Source organism: Lissotriton helveticus, chromosome 10 (genome assembly GCF_964261635.1).
Source record: "Lissotriton helveticus chromosome 10, aLisHel1.1, whole genome shotgun sequence".
Classification (NCBI taxonomy): domain Eukaryota; kingdom Metazoa; phylum Chordata; class Amphibia; order Caudata; family Salamandridae; genus Lissotriton; species Lissotriton helveticus.
In genome coordinates, this window is record NC_136071.1 from 684,724,958 (window position 1) to 684,748,119 (window position 23,162).

The 23,162-nt window shown below is 44.2% G+C and overlaps 1 protein-coding gene across 15 annotated transcripts in view; it reads right to left on the reverse strand.

The window, feature by feature from the left end:
- Positions 1 to 748: 748 nt before the first annotated feature.
- The window catches only part of KMT2C (lysine methyltransferase 2C), a 1,799,940-nt gene continuing 1,777,526 nt past the window's right edge, over positions 749 to 23,162 (reverse strand). For 14 of the 15 annotated variants that reach the window (XM_078663231.1, XM_078663229.1, XM_078663237.1 and 11 more), the window contains one exon: positions 749 to 2,672. In XM_078663231.1, the coding sequence (XP_078519357.1) occupies positions 2,580 to 2,672 (93 nt within the window). In that variant the 3' untranslated portion in view covers positions 749 to 2,579. The remainder of the gene's footprint in view (positions 2,673 to 23,162) is intronic. The other variant, XM_078663239.1, reaches the window with a different exon arrangement.

Genomic DNA, 23,162 nt, shown 5'->3' on the forward strand with positions numbered 1-23,162 from the left:
TGGACTACTAAGCCTATTGACTAATCAAAAGCCATCATTTACAAAGGACAGAAAGAGGAACCAATTGTAAAGGTGGGCGGAGCTTAATGCTCACATCCTGAATACAGCATGTCTCGATGAGGCAGCGCAAGCGTTGCCTAGGCAAATCCTAAAAAAAGAGGCAAATTGTATCATTTTGAAATTCATGTATGTGATGCAATGTAAACCACTGTAGAATAAATTTGCATAATCAAATCCGTACTTGAATATGGTCTCAACTAATATAACCTGACTAGTGTAAGGGATGAAAGGCAGGATAATCTCAAGAAAGTAGCCTTATAAAGGGATACCTCTACTCTGTATTCCTACGTCTTTTCTTGCTTAGATTCTGGCAATGAATAACCATCACTCAGGAGAAACTATTTGGAGCAGAGTCTAATGTTTTCTCTTGCTTTGCTTAAAAAATGAGTCATACGTAGTCACAGCTGAAGCCCTTGGTTGATAATAGCTCTTGATGACAGTAGCTGGTGCACATGCAATTAAACCTGCTATAGTAAAGTACGTTTTAAAACTAGGATTCTGGGTCTTTCTCATAGAAAATATGATTTATCCTTTAGATTGTCGATAGTACATCCAGTTATGGTATTTATTTGGAAGACTAGGTGTCATTAAAAATAATGAGTTGTAAATGAAGGGTGGAATAATGTACTATTTTCATTTTTTCATATCCCCCTTTTTACGGACTACAAAATATAATTTGAGCTAGCCATTATAGATGTAAAATATTTTATTTGTAAATGCTGATCTTCTAAATCTGTTTCCACAAATTCCAAAACCCATAACACTCCGTATACTTCAAAAAAATTCATTTTTGCCGACATTAGATACTATTTTACAGGACAGAAAAAACTGTAGGACAAATACTGGTAGGATGTTGGAATTTTGTACAAGAGAAGAAAAATATTCAAGAAACAATTTCATACAGCTATTTATCAAGAGAAAAATATATACAATTGATTTCTTCTGTAGGATAAAAAATACATCATGCCATATACATTACAAGATAAAGACTGTGACTGGCTAGAGCAACAGCTTACAGCCCATCTTTTTAGTGCACTGCACACAGAAAGAAAAGCTTCATTTTATACTTAGCCTGTGAAGTGTCAGTACCGGAATTTTAAGTACAAAATAAAAAAGCAAATCTGGTTGAAAAGGCAGATTAATTTTTACAAGCAAACACTATTTTGTGTTTATTTTTTTAAAGAAATGTAAACAAAAACAATCCATACAAACGTCTCTCTTTTTCCAATTACATTTTCCAAAACCATTTTGCGGGAGTTCTGCAGCTGCAAGCATAATTACATATATATTTTTTTATTTACCATTTTTGACATTTCTTTCTCCACTTTCTAAACATGTTAGAAATAGGCTTTTGCTACATGAATCTCTTGTGCTGACATGATTTTGGTGATCGATTCCAGGCTATTTTCTCAAAAACAATAATCGGTCTCCATTTTGGGAGGTTTCAGCAATTATTCACAGTTATTACAAATTATAAGCACAAAAAACCTGACTTTAGAAATAGGGATGCAACAGTATGATACGAAAGAAAACACAAACAAAAAATAAACTGGTCTGCTTAATTAAAGTTCTATACATGTTATGATCAATAAATATATATGCCAACTGCTACAGTCATTTTCTAAAGGAAAATACTAACAAAACAAATCACAACTGGGATCTAAACAAAAACAAAACACCCTCTTTTAAAACTATATTTTGGTTACTACATAACTGTAATGGCATTTTAGCAATACACAAATTCATATTGTAACATCCCTATTGCAATTATATGATTAGAACCAAACTGCTGCAGAGTCTGGTAGCATTTGGTCAATAACTATTTTATACCGTTTTCTCTTTCAACATATTTACACGTATACAAAGTAACAGGTTTTGTTAATTCTGCGAGTAACAGCAGCAGCTTGGCTTTCTAACTTTTTCTTTAAAAAATAGCTTCATTCACTTATCCAATAATAAATACAAAAAAGTTTCTCTTATTTTACAGAAATCAAAAAAACTACAATAAACTGACTCATGGAATCAAGTATTTAAATGTTTTAGTGCAATTTATTTCCCTTAGCTCTATCCCTAAGGAAGTCATTTCAGTACATTCCTTGTTCAGTGGTGTCTACTTTTATTAATTGTTTATCTTTATTCAGAGGGCCTGCCCCTTTATCAAATAAGGCTGTGGCCAGCACTTTGGACGTCTTCCTATCGCTGGTGATTTCAGTCTTACATTCATATATGCTCAACTGCAGTCATGCCTTCGGTCTGGCCAAACTGCTTTTCTCGATGAGCACGAGGCAAGTGCTGGACAATCCTGCAACTGCGGCTCCGCGGACCCCTTCACCTCTGGAAGTTTGCACAGTGTTCTACCCTCCTGCCTGGCTTCTGCTGGCACTTGTGATAACTTCGTCGAGTTCAGAACTTCCGGAAGCGATCCATCAAGGAAGATTACCCTTTTTAGCATAATCTTCATGTATGCTCAATCACTTTTCTCCAGGAACAAATAACCCTCAAGATAGAAAGGAATGCGTTCAGTTCATCCATTTTCGGCAGTTTACAGCTCCACAGTGGCATGGGATCTTGTGCTGGTCATCTTCAAAATCAAACTTGTAATCATAGCAAAGCTATAATAAAGAGAAGAAAAAAAAATGTGTTATGTTTCCATTAATCAGAACACACCTGTTCTTTATAGGACAACAAAAACTATAGTGCTGGGATAGAGATAAGGTGGTAGAGGCAGACAACATGGCCGTACAAAAATATTATATTTGTTTGAGCTACTTCTAATGCACTTGATGGGAAAGTGTGAATATTTTGGATAAAATGCATTAAGAGTAATAATGTTAGGTCTAGAGAGGGTCTTATTTAAACACCTCCGGCCGCTAACAACCAATTCTTTCGACCAACATTTGAATATCAAGGGATTAAGTTGTAGTTGGTTTTGGTGTTTAATCATCTGACATATAATGTCGTCACAGCTCCAGAACACAAGCTACCGCCACAAAGGACAAAAGGTACTTCCTAAAGCAAATGTTTACATGTATTTCAGCTTCTTAATATTTAACTATATTTTTAAGGTTCAAGGATAAACTTTAAGCTTTCAACGAACCTCAAAGAGCAATATTATGGAATAGGATAGGGACTTTCTTCTCAAATGTTAGCATTCAAAAACGTCAAACAAGTTGCAAAACATACTTAACAATTACGAAGTCTTGAAGTTTACAAACCAAGAACACAGCTTAGAGAAGGCCTATCACAAAAAAAGCTGATGACACCTCGTGCTTCCACAGTGCTGCAGAATTAAGGATCTAGGGCCATATGTGCTAAGAACTGAATCACAAAAAGCAGAGGAAAACTACACCAACTTTTTGCAAATCAATTCTAATGTTGGTAACTAACCTATGTACAAGTAGGTTTGTTCACAAAATCCCCATTCCGAGTCAGTCTCAATCTGACCTACCTCATGAATATTAATGAGTTAGGTTGCAAATTGCAACTCATTCGAATGGAGGTCATCACAGTGCTGGTGGCCTGCTGGTTCAGCAGACCACCATGTCTGCCGTTACCTAAGTATGTGTTACGGGGGCAGGATTAATAGGCAACACGTTAATTTTAGTCTTCTTGGGTTTTATTTTTATATACAAAGAGTCCGAGCTCTTCTTCCTGGTGGATATCGTTCCTCTCGGTGATCGACTTCTTGCAGCCTTTCGGATACCGGATTCTGCTGATTCCGTTCTACGCCCTCTGTCGGGTTTCGTCGTGGTCTTGGCTCTGTGTGAGCCATACACCTCCCGCGGGTGTATGGCTGGGCGGCTCGTGGTGTCGGTGGCCTCCTGGCTTCTCCTTCGTCACGTCCCTTTCTTCGGCTGATGACCTCTTCTCCTCACACTCCGATAAACTCTTCTCTACTTCGCTTCCTCCTTCCGCTCCGCTCCATTCTCCCGTTCGCTCCCTCCGGGTGAATAAACACACCTCTGATTCGTCGTTCCTCGCATAAGACGTCTCTGCGTCTTGTGGTGACTCCTCCCAGTCGTAGTTCCAGTCTGAATTAAAGGGCCATTGTCCTGATTGTATTTCCAACTCCGTGTCGGTGTTCTGTGGAGAGTACAATGAATGAGAGGTAGCAGTCGATAACTGGTTACGTGAATCTTGTCTATTTCCCTGTAACTGTGAAGACCCCAGGCTGTTACATACCTCCCCCTCCGGACACTCACGATCGGGGAGTGGGTGACGAGATAGAAAGTCTGCACCTACATTCTCAATGCCTTTCCGGTGATGAATAGAAAAGGCGTATGGCTGCAGAGACAAGAACCATCGTAGGACTCTAGCATTATTAGCTTTGTTGCGGGCCATCCACAGCAGTGGTGCATGATCCGTAAAAAGGCAAAGCGCCGTCCCTCAAGATAATACGCCAGTTTGTCAATGGCCCACTTTATTGCGAGGCATTCCTTCTCTATTGTAGCATACTTTAATTCACGAGGGACCAATTTCCTGCTGACATATAGGATCGGGTGATCATGCCCATCGCAACCCACTTGAGAAAGCACCGCCCCAATGACATAATCCGATGCATCAGTATGCAAAGAAAAAGGCAGAGAGAAATCGGGGGATGATAAGACCGGAGTCGAGGTAATCACAGATTTCAACCTTCGAAAGGCCTCCTGCATTTGCATCGTAGGATGTACTGGCGTAGAAGCTTTCCCAGTGTCCCTCAGAGCATCCGTAAGGGGGGCGGCTATATCAGCAAACTGCGGGATAAACCGTCGGTAATAACCGACAAGTCCCAAAAAAGACCTCAGTTCTCTCCTAGTCGAGGGAAAAGGAGTGTCGGCAATTGCCCTAACTTTTTCGATTTGTGGCTCAATCAACCCGTGTCCCAAAACATATCCAAGGTATTTGACCTTTTGAAACACCAACTTACATTTCTTAGCGTTAACAGTAAGTCCGGCTTCCCGGAGAGCCAGCAGTACCTTGCTCAGGTGCCGGAGATGAGTCTGCCAATCTGGACTGTAGATGAAAATGTCGTCCAGATAAGCAGACGTGAAATCCGACAAGCCAGCCAGGACAGTGTTCATAAGATGTTGGAACGTAGCCGGCGCCCCATGAAGGCCAAAGGGGAGTACTGTAAATTCAAAATGTCCTTCATCAGTTGAAAAGGCAGTCTTTTTGACATCCTCGGGCCTTAGGGGGACTTGCCAATAACCCTTTGTCAAATCGAGGGTAGAGATGTATTTCGAGTTGCCCAGTTTCTCAATTAACTCATCCACTCTAGGGATGGGATAGGCGTCAAAGAGCGAGATGTCATTCAGAGCCCGAAAGTCCATACAAAACCTCCTGCTGCCGTCAGGTTTAGGGACCATGACTATGGGACTGGACCAATCACTTTTAGAAGGTCGTATCACGCCCAGTCGAAGCATTTCATCAAGTTCCTTTTTAATAGCCGCTCTCCTGGCTTCAGGGACTCGGTAAGGTTTAATCCTAACCCTTTTGTCAGGTGGCGTAATGATAGAATGTTCAGCCAGAGACGTTCGCCCCGGTCGATTAGAAAAAACGTCACCATACTTTTCCAACATTTCATTCAGTTCCACCTTTTGATAAGTCTACAGTTCTTCATTGTGGACAAGCTGTTCAGCTGTCGAAACAGAGGACTGAGAACTATCAGTCAAATGAATTTCGGCGGGGGGGGGGGACCCAACCACTTTTTTAAAAGGTTGATGTGGTAGGACTGTTGTTTGTTGGGACTGATCTGTAATTTATAACTAGTGCGACCAATCACTCCTATCACTTTATAGGGACCCATCCATTCGGCCTTAAATTTATGAGATGAGGAAGGTAGGAGAACCAAGGCCCAGTCATTGATGTCGAGTCGTCTCCATTTTTTTCCCCGGTCATAAGCAGTTTTTTGTTTATGTTGGCTAACCTCAAGGTGAGCCAACGCCAAATCTCTCAATTTACCGATTTTAGACTTCAGAGCCTTGGCGTAGTCAAGTGTTGCAGATGTTTCTTCCGAGGTTTCATTAATCCATGCGTCTTTAGTCATTTCCAACAGGGATCGGGGTTGGCGTCCGTACAACAGCTCAAAGGCCGACACCCCATGCTGCTCTGTCTCTGAGCCCTGATAGCGTATAAGGCTAGCGGTAACATCTTATCCCAATCAGCCCCGCTAACCTCCATCATCTTGCGGAGGGTGGACTCCAGGGTACGGTTGTAACGTTCCACCAGACCGTCCGTCTGAGGATGGTAAACAGAGGTACGGATCTGGTGGATGTCCAACGTGCCACATATTTCCTTCATTAGTTTGGAAATGAACGGAGTACCCTGGTCCGTCCAAATTTCTTTAGGAAAACCGACCCTGCTAAACAATTCGATCATTTTGTCACCAACCTGCTTTGAATTGGCCGCCGATAAAGGGAATGCCTCCGGAAATCTCGTGGCATAGTCGACCACTACTAAGATGTGTTGAAATCCCTTTTTTGTCTTTGGCAAGGGGCCGATAAGGTCCATGCCGACCCTTTCGAAAGGCTTTCCAATGACGGGCGAGGGCTGCAGAGGAACAGCCTGTGGTTTGACCATATTCATTCTCTCGCATATCTCGCAGTTCCTACAATAAATCTCAGTGTCCTTATAAATCCCAGGCCCAAAAAATGGTCTGAGGATATTCGGAGTAGTTTTTTCGGCGCCGGTATGTCCGGCAACCAGATGGCTATGTCCAAAAAAAAGAACCTGCTCTCTAAAAGACACGGGCACCAGGAGTTGAGGCGAATCTCCCTCTTTCCCTATTCTATATAGTAGCCCACCTTGAATTGTGAACCCGGGAAAATCATTGGAATCCTCAGGTCTTTGGTGGGCCTGTTCCCACGCATTGAAGAGAGTGGAGTCACTAATTTGTGCGAATTTAAAGTTCCTATCGAGAACCCAGGGATCCTGCGAAAGAACCGTGTGTACTGGCTCGTTTCGTGTCTCCGTGGACCCAAAACCTTTAGACCCCCGCTCCGTATCGTCCAACCACTCCAATTCATGCAACGTGGTAGAAGCTATACTCTCACAAATGAGCTGTGCCACTCGGTCTCCTTTATGGATATTAAATGATTCAGTCCCAAAGTTAAACAGGAGGATTACTACATTACCCCTGTAGTCTTCATCAATAACCCCTGCGCCAACGTCTATGAAGTGTTTAGCAGCTAAACCTGAACGGGGGGCGATCCTGCCATAGCATCCTGGTGGAACTGCGATTTGCAGGTACGTTTTGACCAGTGCCTTCTCTCGGCCTGGTATGACAATCATAAGCGCTGTACAAATCGTATCCTGCTGCTTTGGCCGAACCCTTGGTGGGAGACCTGGCATGTTTTGTTAACTTTACAAAATTAAGGCTAACCTCTCCCAGTCGTGCCTTTGGGACATTACTCTCAATTTCTGTGTGACTTTTTACGGTAAGATTATTCTTACTATCATGTTCAAGAGTCTTTTTAAACATTTTCAGGAAGCCGGGGTTATCGGTCCCAATGATCAGATCTTCTGGTAAATTGGACATTACCCCTACCCTTACTGCATGTGTAGTTCCAACCGTAGGTTCTATAATAATGTCGGCAATCGGGTATGGTCTAATATCCCCATGGACACATTTAATGTTAACCGTACCTTGAGAGATATATTGTTCTGAGTTTACAGCCGGAGTCTAACAGGGCCAACAGAGAATGTCCATTGACTTTTACACTTACTCGAAATGACCCTCCCATCTCCGCCGAGTAGAGGACGGTTTTGGGGAGGTATCCGACCTCCATAGGCTCATCAATTCTTTTTCTTGGACACAACCTAGCAATGTGGCCCCATTGTCCACAATCAAAACATTGGGGTCCTGCGGTTACACTGTTCTCGGTCCTCCATGTCCGAGGTCGTGCTGGTTCTTTCCCCCTAGAAAAATTATTTTCAGGTCGCAACACCATTTTTTTCTCTCTTTCAATATCAAATGGGAAGCTTTTCGGTTGAGCACGAGAAAATGATGAGGCCATCTCGACGGCTTGAGCGGTGGTTAAACTATGATGCTGTCGAAGCCATTTTTGGGTAGCATAGGGGAGTGCCTCAAGAAACTGCTCTAAGTATATATGGTCAAGTATCTCTTCTTTACTGCTAGTAGCAGGTGTAAGCCACTTGTCCGCGGCCATTTTAAGTCTTACAAACAATGTTTTGGGGTTTTCCCCAACGGTATCTCTCCTTACGGAAGCAAACGCGATATGCTTCAGGGTCCAGTCCTAAATGGTCTAGTATAATTCTTTTTATTTCCGCATAGGTGGTATGTCCGTTGGGATTTGTCACTTGATAAGCGGCCTGGGCTTCCCCCCCTAATAGAGGTGCCAAAAAGAAAGGCCATTTGGATACAGGCCAGCCACAGGCTCTGGCTGCCCTTTCGAAATTTAGCAAAAATGCATCAGGATCTTCTCCGGTTCGATATTTTTGTAGAGACACTGCTGGTGTTCCATGTGACATGGTTCTTTCAGTTGCTCCTCCCCTCGCAACGGGGTCCACCCATGGTTGTTCGCTTTTGTCTTCAAACGCTTTCTTTATCACTTCCCTATCTGCTTGGGCAGATGCCAAATGCTGTTCTAACACCCATTCAATTCTTTCCTGTCCTTTTACTAGTTGTTCCACAACGGTTTCCATCTTTTCTCCACAGATGGTGCCTATGCCCGCATTCTCCACCACTGTTACGGGGGCGGGATTAATAGGCAACACGTTAATTTTAGTCTTCTTGGGTTTTATTTTTATATACAAAGAGTCCGAGCTCTTCTTCCTGGTGGATATCGTTCCTCTCGGTGATCGACTTCTTGCAGCCTTTCGGATACCGGATTCTGCTGATTCCGTTCTACGCCCTCTGTCGGGTTTCCGTCGTGGTCTTGGCTCTGTGTGAGCCATACACCTCCCGCGGGTGTATGGCTGGGCGGCTCGTGGTGTCGGTGGCCTCCTGGCTTATCCTTCGTCACGTCCCTTTCTTCGGCTGATGACCTCTTCTCCTCACACTCCGATAAACTCTTCTCTACTTCGCTTCCTCCTTCCACTCCGCTCCGTTCTCCCGCTCGCTCCCTCCGGGTGAATAAACACACCTCTGATTCGTTTTTCCTCGCATAAGACGTCTCTGCGTCTTGTGGTGACTCCTCCCAGTCGCAGTTCCAGTCTGAATTAAAGGGCCATTGTCCTGATTGTATTTCCAACTCCGTGTCGGTGTTCTGTGGAGAGTACAATGAATGAGAGGTAGCAGTCGATAACTGGTTACGTGAATCTTGTCTATTTCCCTGTAACCGTGAAGACCCCAGGCTGTTACAGTATGTTAACTTTTTTTTTTGTTAATAAACAAGAACTTTGAGCATTTACAGTAGCCAGTCAGTCAGAATACTTTATTTCGATAAATCAATATCATAAAAAGACAATGGTACTATACAAAGCATACAATTAAATACATTATTTATACACAATAAAAATAGAATCTTAAACCAGTTAAAAATTTCCAATTTTTTTTTCGTAAGATAAAAATTTCATAAGTTAAAAGCACAATAAATAGAATAAAAACATTAGCCAATTTGATTGCCATCCCTGTCACTTTTTACAATACAAACATCTTACAAATTTACATCCAGATTAATTTATATACAATTAATCATTTTTCCTGTTCCTAATCCTCACAGCACCCACTAAAAAACTAGCAATGTGAAAAATGGTCCTGGGGGTCTGTAATAATTGCAAGTACAAGAGGGCAGGCTTGACCTGCAGGAACCCCGCCTCCTTAAGTATTGGGACCAAAAATGTCATTGGGGAACTGTCCTAGGTTCAGGTGGATCAGGTTGAAACGAAAGCGGGTTAGAAGAAACCTATGGTAGGGACGGTTCACCACATTAAGGTAGATTTCAGGACCAGGTGAGCTGGTTATGATGAGGTTGGCCCTTACAGTGGGTTAAGTTCAAGTTCCTCTCTCTCCAGAGACAACAATTCTGCCATTGCTCCCTTTATTAGTGCAATGTCCTTCGGTCTTATTGACTCTGGTGAAGAGAAAAGCTCCGGTCTCCCTAGTTTGAACAGGCTGTTTTTAATATATGTCAGCCACTGAATCTTACTATAATTATCTAGTAGAAGACAGTCTTTCATGATAATGTGATTCAAGGAGTTTTCCTGGTTCATCCAGGTCTTCATCCAGCATGTTAAAGGAGCCATTCTTATCATGTCAGAAATGAAGCCTGCCCCCAGTTCAGAGTGGATAGTATATGAGGGCGTGGACTGTGGCACTGGTAGGACAGATCTCATGAATTTATTTTCGGTCACCTGTAAACAATCAGGGGCACTATAGCCCCATATTGAGCTACCATATGTGGCTACTGCGAGGCATTTCGCTTTATGATCTTCATTAATGCTACTATAGGCCTTGCCCCGTGTTTTTTTGTAAAGCCCTGGAGTGCAGAAGTAGTTCTTGCAAAGGAGATGTTTCTATTTTTAAGCTGCGGACCCCAATTCCCTCTCTCATCAAATGTAATCCCCAGGTAAGGGAATGTGGGCACTCTACAGAGTTCTTCTTTGCAGCAAAAGAAAGTTTTAAACTGCTTTTTCCTAGAACACTTCCCCATGATCATAATTTGGGACTTCTTTACATTTATTTTAAGGTCCAGGGATCCCATAAAGTTCCCAAATGCATCTAACAGCCGCTGTAATCCAACACCTGTCCGTGAGAGAAGGACAGCATCATCCGCGTAGAGGAGAACTGGAATACCCAGTTCCCCTATACGCGGTATGTCAAGGGTAGCCTCCTTTAGTGCAGGTTCTAGGGCATTGATATATACCGTAAAAAGAAGGGTGCGCCCTTGCCTGACCCCCCTTTCCGAGTTAAAATGGCTAGTACAGCGCCCCTCAGCAGTAACCCTGACGGAGGCCAATAGGCCAGAATGCAAGTCCGCCAAAAGGTCAACTAAGGTCCGATCAAGACCCATCTAAGTAAAATTTGCCATAACGTTGCCCGGTTTACAAGGTCAAATGCCGATGAGAGGTCCATGAACCCCAGATACATTGACCCCTCTTTTGCCTTGGTATATTTGTCCAGTAACAGTTGCAAGTTAAGGCATTGGTCTAATGTGCTCCTTTTCATTCTAAACCCATATTATAGGTTGGACAGGACCCCTCTGTCGTTGACCCAATCTGTTAGTTTATACAAGATAACCCGTCCTAAAATTTTGCCCGAGGAATCTATTAAAGAAATAGGTCTATAACAAGAGTGGTCCTGCCTATCTCCCTTCTTAAAAACTGGGCTATTAATGGATTTTTTCCATGAGACCGGTATGTTGTTTTGGTTTAAAGCGTTAAAAACACTACACAAGATCTTAGACCAGAATTTTGGCGCACATTTAAAAACATCTGCGGGGACCCCGTCGGGACCTGGAGCCTTATTTTTTTGGGTCAGTTCAATAGCTCTTTCTATCTCTGCGGTCTCAAAAATCACATGGTGCCCTTCAGATCTAGAAAGGGTGTTAGCCATTTGATTTTCGGGACCTGGGGTAGAGTATATTTTCCCAAAATGAGTAACCCAGCCCTCGTCTGGAATGTTAGACTCAAGGGGAGAATAACGGTTGATTTACAATTTTCCAGAACTGCCCACTATTTCTTAGGGTCTCAGGGGCAAGTAATTGTGACCAGGCCTCATCTTTCAGCTCGTTTTTCCTATCTAAAATTGCTTTCTTATAAGCAGATCTTAAGCTGGCTATTTGAGCTTGGTCCTTAGGGGTCACCTTCAGGGCCGTAAGTAAAACTCCATGTGCCCTAGAACATTTTTTATTAAACCATCTTTTACCATAGTTTCTCCTCTGTCTAGGGCCGGCATGTAAACTTTGATTAATTTGTCTACAGATGTTATCAAAGGCAGTGACCACCTGTGTGTTTTGGGCCTGTTTCTCTAGGCATATGGCCACATCGTCCTCAACCTTATCCAACACTTCCTGCAAGAAGGTTTCAGGGACTATGTTTGACCATTTTAGCCTACATCCTTGATCTTTTACAGCCACATTTAGACCACCCTTGTGAGTCGCAGATTTCAGGGTTAATAGGTCCACGGACTTTATCTCTATTAACACCGGATTGTGGTCACTGAAGACCGATACCTCAGTCTTATACCTTAAAACCTTACATAACATAAAAGAAGACAAAGATATAATCAATGATCGTCTGTTCCTTTAAAAGTAGGGGACCTAGGGCCACCTTCTCCGCAACCATACTCGTAAAGATTCCATCTCGCCAGAAAGTTTTCAAGGGCTTCCCCCCTCTTGGAATGTTCAAAATGCATGGATGAAGAATATGAGGGGCCTTCTTCTTCAATACTGGCACACGGTTGGTTACAGGGATGGATGTTAAAGTCCCCTAAAAATATTATTTCAAAAGTATTCACATTGGCCACTATAGACTGACAGAAATTTCTCCAATAGGTCCAGATTAGACCCGGTGCACTCATCGGCACATGAGTTATAAAAATTAATAAATAAAATCTTGGGGGAATCAAAATGTGATAATTCAACAATTAAACAGTTCTGGCAACCTGAATTACGCTGAGTTAGTGTGCCATTTAAGTCCAGTTTAAATAAACTTAGTAAGCCACCCTCTACCAGCCACACTGCGAATCGCTGGGATGCAAAAATGTCTGTACCCATCCAAGGAAAAACTGTTTGTCTGGTCCCAGGTTTCTTGAAACGCTATAATGTCATAAGTTTTTAATGAGTTAGTCCAGATATCATTCCCTGCTTTAGCCTTAATGCCAGCAATGTTCCAAGTCATAATCCTAGATGTAGGGTATAGGGGCTGTACATTAATCCTTGGTTCAGTTGACTGTCAATCATTTTCCTCCAGAGATGCTAGAGGGGCGTATCGATTGGCCAGTGGGAGGGGTTGATCAAATTGGTTATATGGCCTGGACAACCTATAACAGTATGGGTCCTGACTATTTGGAGGTTGGTTTCCAAATTGGGGAGGAGGAGTAACAAAACATCGCCTAGGTAAGGGTGGGAATGGCTTGGGCTGGTCAGTATGTAAGCATGTGGTGTTATTAAGATGGTTATAGAAGAAACCAAGGCGGCGTGCACATACGGTGTTATCGATACAGAAAAGGGGGTGGTGATGAACAGAGTGTCTGAATTAAGCAGACCACTCTTACCCAGTCCAAAGATCAGGGCTTGATCCATCACCGTTATTTATCTCACTGCCCCATCCCAGCTCAGAACCTGGCTATATGCAAATTAGTCTGTCCCTGGCCCAGTGCATCATGGGAACAGGGCAGACCAAACTACCAAGCCAATTCTTCACCAGAAAGGAGACAAGCTACCGGGGACCGGTTTCTGGCATTTCCCCGGAAGCTTGTTTCCTTCCCAGTGTAAGAATTGGCTTTTGTAGTCTGGTCTGCCCTGTTCCCATGATGCACTGGGCCAGGGACAGACTAATTTGCATACAGCCAGGTTCTGAAACTGGGATGGTGCAATGAGCTAAAAAACGGTGTTGGATCTAGCCCTGATCTCTTGACTGGGTGAGAGTATTCTGCTTAATTCAGAGACTCTGTCCATCACCACCCCTTGTTGTAAATAATTTTGTCCACCCTAAGCGTGGAAGGGTATACTCAGATGCGAGTCCCTTGCTCATTGCACCATCAGGATTCAAGCAAGCCGGGCCGAAGACGGCTGAAATGCCAGAAACCGGTCCCCGGAAGCTTGTTTCCTTCCCAGTGTAAGAATTGGCTTTTGTAGTCTGGTCTGCCCTGTTCCCATGATGCACTGGGCCAGGGACAGATTAATTTGCATACAGCCAGGTTCTGAAACTGGGATGGTGCAATGAGCTAAAAAACGGTGTTGGATCTAACCCTGATCTCTTGACTGGGTGAGAGTATTCTGCTTAATTCAGAGACTCTGTCCATCACCACCCCTTGTTGTAAATAATTTTGTCCACCCTAAGCGTGGAAGGGTATACTCAGATGTGAGTCCCTTGCTCATTGCACCATCAGGATTCAAGCAAGCCGGGCCGAAGACGGCTGAAATGCCAGAAACCGGTCCCCGGAAGCTTGTTTCCTTCCCAGTGTAAGAATTGGCTTTTGTAGTCTGGTCTGCCCTGTTCCCATGATGCACTGGGCCAGGGACAGACTAATTTGCATACAGCCAGGTTCTGAAACTGGGATGGTGCAATGAGCTAAAAAACGGTGTTGGATCTAGCCCTGATCTCTTGACTGGGTGAGAGTATTCTGCTTAATTCAGAGACTCTGTCCATCACCACCCCTTGTTGTAAATAATTTTGTCCACCCTAAGCGTGGAAGGGTATACTCAGATGTGAGTCCCTTGCTCATTGCACCATCAGGATTCAAGCAAGCCGGGCCGAAGACGGCTGAAATGCCAGAAACCGGTCCCCGGAAGCTTGTTTCCTTCCCAGTGTAAGAATTGGCTTTTGTAGTCTGGTCTGCCCTGTTCCCATGATGCACTGGGCCAGGGACAGACTAATTTGCATACAGCCAGGTTCTGAAACTGGGATGGTGCAATGAGCTAAAAAACGGTGTTGGATCTAGCCCTGATCTCTTGACTGGGTGAGAGTATTCTGCTTAATTCAGAGACTCTGTCCATCACCACCCCTTGTTGTAAATAATTTTGTCCACCCTAAGCGTGGAAGGGTATACTCAGATGTGAGTCCCTTGCTCATTGCACCATCAGGATTCAAGCAAGCCGGGCCGAAGACGGCTGAAATGCCAGAAACCGGTCCCCGGAAGCTTGTTTCCTTCCCAGTGTAAGAATTGGCTTTTGTAGTCTGGTCTGCCCTGTTCCCATGATGCACTGGGCCAGGGACAGACTAATTTGCATACAGCCAGGTTCTGAAACTGGGATGGTGCAATGAGCTAAAAAACGGTGTTGGATCTAGCCCTGATCTCTTGACTGGGTGAGAGTATTCTGCTTAATTCAGAGACTCTGTCCATCACCACCCCTTGTTGTAAATCATACGGTGTTATCAGCAGTTGATAGGGAAGCCGCTCTAAGCAGGACTGTGGCAACATGCTGCAGATACTTAAAATTAACAATAATGCAATCCCCCCTACTATTTTTCCTAGAATTTCCTATCCAACTGACTCTACGGGTAGATATTATGTCATTTGAAAAGGCAAGAGGAAACCCACAATTCCTATTCTGCCATGATAGTGATTTATTTTTCAGGGTGTCGTGGGTTTCAGGCCGGGACTCAGTAAGATAGGAATCCACCTCCGGTACATTTGTAAGTACAACTATATAAGGTGCGCATTCTGGGGGAAGATTGACTGAGGATCTTCTCTTTACTACGGTGCTCCCTTCGTTGTTCCCCCCTGTTATAGTGAGTTGGTTACTAGGGGGTCATGAGGGGTAGTTGAATAGCTTGTACAGGGGTGGGTGAATAATGGTTGGTAGAGGGGGTGATTGAGTGACTGGTGCAGTTTGTGCAGTATGTGTCAACCTGTTCCCCCCATTACAGGGAGCAGATGCTTCCTTATTTACATTGTTACCGGCCTTTGCACTCTTATTTGCTTTGGTCAGAGTTAGATGGGAATTCAAAAGGCGGTCCAGTCTAGTTACTTCTTTGGTTACCTCATCTAATTTTGCCACAAGGGGTTTGATCATAAGTTTAGATTCAATAATACTAGCCAGCAGATCAATTTGGTCAGAATTCAGGTTAGTCGACTCAGCATGAATTGAAGTGTCAATTACTCCCCAGTGCTAATAGGTGTGGACCCAGCTTTTTTAGGTTTCCTATTCCCCCGCTTAGCCGCTTGCTTCCTACAGGCCCTTACTACTCTTCGTACCGGGGAGGGTGCCGGCGAAGATATCAGGGAGGGTTGTAGTGAAATGTCCAGAGGATTATCCGGCTCTGCCTGGGTCTGCACTGGCGGTACAAGTGTATCATTATCAATAATTATTTGCGAGTCTTCAATACAACTGCGTTCTAGGGAAGGAGTGACTGGGAGGACGCGCAGACTTGTAGGTGAGGCCGGAGGGCTTATCCGGTTTAATGAAAGGCGCCTTTCTTTGTTACTTTTACTTACTACTTTAACCAAGTAGTTGTCCATTGTGCTCGTCACAAGAGGGGTTTTAGCTGACCTTAGTTTGGACATATTTGTGAATCAGGATGATAATTACGGAGCAATATTTGAAGGCACCGTAACTATTGCTAAAGCGAGCTCTGCTACAAGCTACAACATCTAAAGAGGCACAATAAGTAACACACAATACGAAGCATAAAGAGTCTTACATGTTTTGAAGAGTGTGGGGGCAGAAAAAGCCAAGGTCCGTGGCCCAGCCCAGCCTCGGTCGGCCACAGACGGCCCGCCCTCTGCCCGGGCTCCGCCCGGTGCCGCCCGCGCGCGTCCGCAATGCGGAGGAAGCTGCCGGTGTTTAAGCGACCCCGGGCGCGCTCTGGCGGAAGTGGGCGGTGTTGTTCCCGAGGCAGGCTGGGAGCTGTAGTCTCCCCTCACAGCGGCCAAGCGATGTGACCAGCACGGTGGCGGGGGAAACACGCAGCGTCAGGGCCCCAGCGATGTCCAGGTCAGGAAAGGTAAGGCTTGTGGCTGCCCCTTTGCAGAGTTCCAAAAAATGCCCCCGCTCCTCTGTGGGAGCTGCCGGTGTTTAAGCGCCTCCAGGCGCGCTCTGGTGGAAGTGGGCGGTGTTGTTCCCGAGGCAGGCTGGGAGCTGTAGTCTCCCCCCACAGCGGCCGTGCGATGTGACCAGCACGGCGGCGGGGGAAACACACAGCATCAGGGCCCCATCAATGTCCAGGTCAGGAAAGGTAAGGCTTGTGGCTGCCCCTTTGCAGAGTTCCCAAAAATTTACAGTAGTTTAGTGGCCTACTCACCAGCAAACTTTATTTAAATATTCACTAAGGGGAAGAGGCCCCAGAGGGACCCTTTCTTTTGCAAATGAGTTATTACCTGGGTTGAGGTGTTAGTACCTGAAATGGCTTGCAACTAGGACACCCCTTCACAATTGAGATCAAACCCATTTTGTGATTCGGTAAGCCTTTTTTGAATCGCAAAATGGTTTTAGTGAATATCAAAAAGCCATTTTACATATGCATACCCTCTTATTTTGCATATTGCAGGGGTTACAACTTCAAAACGGTACAACTGCAGAAAAAACACTTGCAAGTGCTATCCAGGGGTGTGAGTTGGTGAGTGTCTCTTCAGGGAAGATGGGGAAAGAACCGAAAAATCACTGTTAATACAGCTTTTGAAAGCATCTACAGAATACAGGTTGAGATGAGTTATAGTGCAGTCAAGATCCTGGAACAGGTGTGTGTGTAACTGGAAAGAGTAGTTATGTCATGGGATACTTGCAGAGTGATTATATTATTCTCTATTGTCCATCAACTGTTGTTTTTGAATTTGTCATCCCGAGTGGGACGGGTACGCTCAGACATGAGTCCCGTGCTCTCTATGCCACTGAAATCAAGCTATCCTGGCTGATGAGGGCTAAAAGCCTGAAACCGGTCCTAGAATGCTTGTTTCCAGTCGAGGGTCGACCTGGCTTGGCAGTCCGGGCTGGACTGTTCCCATGGGGCACAGGGTCAAGACAGATTTGCATATGGCTGGGTTCAAATTGGAATGGCATGGTGAGCAAAAAAACGATGGATTTAGGCCCAGATCTCTTTACTGGGGTGAATGTATGACATTGTTCTGCATTCTGTCCATCAACTGTTGTTTTTGCACATATTATTCTCATGACACTAAAAACTTCTGATAAACACTTAAAAGAGGGAATATGGGAGTAAGTAAAGCACCTTTTTAAAGGTAAGCTGGTTATGGTTCTGTATTTCCCAACAATAGCGTCGCAGGTCTGAATAGCATGAAAAACTACAACTAGAGGTACCACTTGTGTTATATAGCTGTCTGGTTGTAAGTGATAAAAAAGAAAAGTATTTTGTCTCTCAAGAGAGAGCAACTAGATTTGTAGTCTTAAAATCCATGGTCAGCTTGTAGTCAGGTCACATAGTTGAGCTGCCTACCTGGGACAGGTTTGTGTTGGCTGAGGTGGAACAGGTTCCCAACAGGAGTCCCTCTCCCAGGGCCTAACATAGGATTCACTGTATTAGAGGATCAGCAACTCGTATCAATTACATGCAGGGAAGGTTTGGACAGCAATATTTTTCACAGCCTCAAAAGTTTTGAAAATCTGAACAACTACTGCGAAGCAAGTGGATTTTTGAAGCACACAAAGGATGTCCTTTATTAACTTGACGTATTGTCTTCCCCAAAGTTATCTGGGGGAAAAAGTAAAAGCAATAATTTCTTTTAAAGGGAGAGACCTCTGGAGTGAGTGTACATCCTTGACTTGGACAGGGATTTACTAAGGGCCCACAACTACTTATTGTGTTTGGAAATGCACACCTTGGCTTCACAGTCCCAGATCACCTTCGGACACATGAGTGCACTTGTCTTACAACTGAGTCATGCCCTGAGCCCAGACCGCAGAGACACCTCGAGAGGGTATGACATGTAATCGCCATCTGTTTCCTACAGTTGTGGCATGGTTTGAAACATGAAGTTTTAGCAGAGGACATTGTTCCCAAACACAGTGGATTTTCTTGTTTTTGCGCTTGTCAGAATGCCAATTAAATTGGGAGCAGTAATCCAGATTAGCATTGGAAGGTGTGGAAAGAAAGGAACTGAAGTCTGTGCCCAAGTGTGGTGGTGGTTACATGTGGCTGTCATTTCCGGAGTGATACCAAGTCAGCACAGAAGTGTATGGTGCCCCCTAGTGGTGTGTAGAATACTGCTGAAATGTTTCAGGATCCAGTGTAATGCCTGGAGAATACTATAAAGGCAAGGAATCTGCAGTTAGAAGCATCCTACAGAAACACGGTTAAAAAAGTTGCACCGATAAATTGAAAGTTCAAACTTTCTATCCTAAAGAGATCCTTTGGGATATTGGTGGTAAATGGTATACATGGAGGTACACCGTGATTGTCACAGTAGAGAAAATTGGACACTTGAATATGGTGTAGCAGGTGCTTTCTCCCAGCACCTTTGGCCTGTAAAATTAGTGACTGGGTTTCAAGCAAATTGTTGAGATTCTTGTTAAATAACTTTTTTTTACAGAATTGGAAATTATAGACATTAAAGTACACTGGGCCTGCGACAGCTGCGAAAAAGGACACCCTTTTATCACAACTTTACATCCAAATTAAGGTCTCGTTATTGGCACAGCTAACTGCTAAGTTTGCATGAGCTTCATATGCAATATAGTGATTCTCTGTATTAAATAAGTGATGCCTTGTATTGTACGTGACATTTGCACATATTTTTCAGTAGCACTTTAAGATCCATCTAAAATGAAAATGTTACTTACCCTGTAAGCATCTGTTCTTAGCATATAGTACTGTAGATCCACATGCTCTAGTATTGGTTTTGGACGTTGAAATTTGCTTTTGCTCAAAGAACTTAAGTATCACAAGACTCCTCCCATTGTTTCTGTCCAATAAGTGAGTAGCGTTAGGTTTAGTGTGGTGTCAAAGACAAGTATGCATTGTGATATGCAAGATGAATTTTTAAAAAAACAGAGAGAAACGACTGATCATTGTCAGCTTCCAGGGAGGATGGTGCACACTAGTGAATCTATGGCAATACATGCCATGAACAGATGCTTACAGGGTAGGTAACATTTCAAGTTCGTAGCATATGTGGCTATAGAAACATGCTCTGTATAGACTGTAAAGCAGTTTCCCCAAAAATGTGGCAAGTGGCCAGATGATCTAGATATTTGGAACAAATTTCTTAACACTGTTTGGCCCACCACTGCCTCTTGGCAGGCAAGAATATCCACAGGTTAGTAATTGGTAAATAGCTGGTTTGCTTTATAAAAGGGATTGGTCCAGTGTTTGTAGTACATCAGCACCGTATTAACGTGTAGTGTGTGCAAGGCCCTTTCTGCTACAGAGTCAGGTTGTTGAAAAAAGACCAGCAGCTCAGTGGGGAAAGGTAAGACTCCATTGGGAAGTAATCTGGGTTCGGTCCTGAGGAGGACCCTGTCCTTTTGGACTTGAATGAAAAGTTCTGGGATTGTCAGGGCTTGAAGCTCACCAATACACCAGAGTGAGATTTTTACTATTAGGAAAGCAATCCTCCATGACAAACTGTAAGATACAAGAGTGTATGAGTTTAAAGTGCAAGTCCATGAGCTGTGTGAGGACTATGCTGAGAGCCCATATATGGGCAGGAGGCATTCTAGCAGCAACATCTCTCTTGAGCCTCACCATGACAGCCTTCACGACTTTGAAGATAGAAAAACTCTCATGTGTGCTGGCCGCCAGCCTGTTCCTGAACAAAGGGTATGTTGGTCTTGTGTCGCAGTAAATAATCTGTGCAAAAATTGTCGATCAATTCTCACGTTCCCAAAGGATTACTGACACTGCGGAGTCTTTTTAGACTATATAGGAATTTTATTAAAGTGCTACCATAGCACTTTCAGAAAATAACTGCACAAGACTGCAGTGTTGGTAATTATATATATATATATATATATATATATATATATATATATATACATATATATATACATATATATATGTATACATATACACACACACACACTTATGCAACTGTAGCAAAGTGTAAGCTAATGGAAATGCAAGTTAAGCCTGCCTTTTAAAAGTTTAGGAGGTAGTAAATGCTATCCACTTGGTCATATAGCTTGCACACGTAGTGGATTTAAATGCTTTGCAAGCAGAAGCATACACTCCTCTGGGTGATTAAGGTAGCCAGGGCATGGTACCTCAGGTGCCTGCCTGCAAGGTTGAGCTGTTTGGAGTCCTAGTGTCTCAGTTGAACCTGACATTGAGTGAGAAGGTCCGGCCTCGGAGGCAGCTTCTCGCAGCGGCAGATCAACATCTTTGTAGAGTCCCAGGGCTGTCAGAGTCAGGTTGAGACTATCAAGCTGAATGTCATTGACACCTGACGCATCATCATCCACCCTTATGGGAGGGAGAGGAGGAAAAGCGTGGAGAAAAATCCCCGACTAATGCATCCATAGTGCATTGCCCATTGACTGTAGGTGGAGGTACATAGAGACAACGTTTTGGCATTTTGCGTCTGTGGAGGTGGCAAAGGGGATGTCAATAGTCGGGATGTGCCAGAGTTGAAACTACCTTTGGTGGGCCTGTGGGTGGAGTAAAAATACAGTACACCGAGGCTACCCCAAAAATTATGGAGAAAGTGTCCTTGGGTGGGTACCCCTGATGGTCTTGATCGACAGGTCTTGCCTGTTCTTTATGAAGTTGAGGGCACTTCCTTCCCATTTTGGAGGACAAGTTAAAGATTGCCTCAGGCAACTTCAAAGAGCCAATAAATGCAAGGTTTTCATGGCAAGGGAAGACAAAAAAAAAGGTTTCACCTGCTCTTCCACTTTACATCCACAGTCTGATACCCCCAGACTCACTTGTTGTCCACACAGTGCAGAAACTTGGTTCTGCAAAGGTGACAAGTGACTTCCACTGCTAGACCAGTACAGCAAGAGCATTGACACAGCTGGCTAGTGTGTGCTGGTGGGGCCTGCCACCCATTGAAGCCGCACCAATTAATGGGCCTCCTATCCTCATATGATAGGTATCATTGAGGTAAGGTGGAAGCACCTTCCGGAAAGCCATAGACAAAGGTAAAAAAAAGCTAGTGACTGAGGGAAAGGTTATTTGTGACACCAACATCTGCTGCACCCTTGACATATCAGATACCACTTACCGAGGCATCAACACAAGTATCTTCCTGCCCTACCCTAATAAGTAATCACTGTTAATACAGTGAGCCTACTTGCCACTAGTGCTTTCTTCAGTGAGTCAGGCAGGCCAATGATAAAGCATAATTCCGAGGGTGGTGTGTGAGGCTTTGCTTTACAATTTAGTATGAATTCCTGTTTCTTACATATAGGGAAACATACCGAAAGTGCCCTGAGGAGGGTATCTTTGATGGTTTTGATAGACTGGTCTCGTTTGTTTTTTTGGTATTCAGACTCTGATTAGGGAGGCAGCAGAGGAAGTGCCACAAAATCTTGCTCTCAGTGCCTCGACCCCAGCATTTGGAATCATCTGGTCAAGGAAGTGCACTGTCTTGTCAGTTTTGGAAAGGGTTAGTATAGGAAAGTCATCCTCCTCTCAAAGGAGATGTCCACCTCATGCAGCAGTCCCCTAAATCACTGCTCAGTAGGCAGTACTATTGCTGGATGGCCATGATTTGATGGGGCATGGCTCTGTGAGATCATATAGGGATTTAGCTTCTAATAAAGGCTCCCTGCATCCGAAAAAGTATGGACTAATCTGTTCAGGGAGTCAGACAATGGTAACGGAGGTGGTGGGAGGTGGAGAGCATGGTGGTTTTAGAGAGTGCAGCGGAGTAGAAGGCTGGGGTAGTAGGATTGTGCACCTGTCCTTTTGCTTCTTGGGACAGTAAGATCTAAGTGTTTGGAACGAAGTCAGATACTGCTCAAAGGTCAGCCCACGCATGTACGTGTGAGCGCATGTGGAGGCTTCCCTCAAAGCACATGAGTGAGGATCCTGCCGGTGTCCAGGTGGCTGATGACTCTCCTGTAAGAGGATTAGGCCCTCAACAGTGTCTAACTTAAGCATCAAAGTTATTTTCAGCGTTGGACTGGGAGCAACTTTTGGTGACGACCTGACCTCTGAGGGAGGTTGCTCGAGGCAGTTACCTGACTACATGGTTTGCTGCTTTTGGGCTGCAGCTTGGTGAGCATAGAGGTCTGGTACTTCAGCTAACTGACACTGGAGTCCGACCCGAAGGTAGTTAGTGCCTTTTATGACTTGGCGCAACACCAGACTCTCTCGGCTTTGGGGCAAGGCTTTGCTACCTGGCCTTTGGACGTCAGCACTGGGATGCCTGCAGACCAGAGAGTAGTCCGTATGTGAGGTTTTGGAGCTGGAACCTTGGCTATGTTGCGCTTGTCATGGGAGACATTCAAGGAGACCGTGAGAGGATCTTGTTCCCTTAAGATATTAGTGGCCTTGGGTTGGGGTGCACCTCATTACGCACCCAGCACCTCTCCTGGTACCGCAGAGTCTTTTAACAGCATAAGACAGTGCAGAGGTCCTAGAAGGCACTGCTG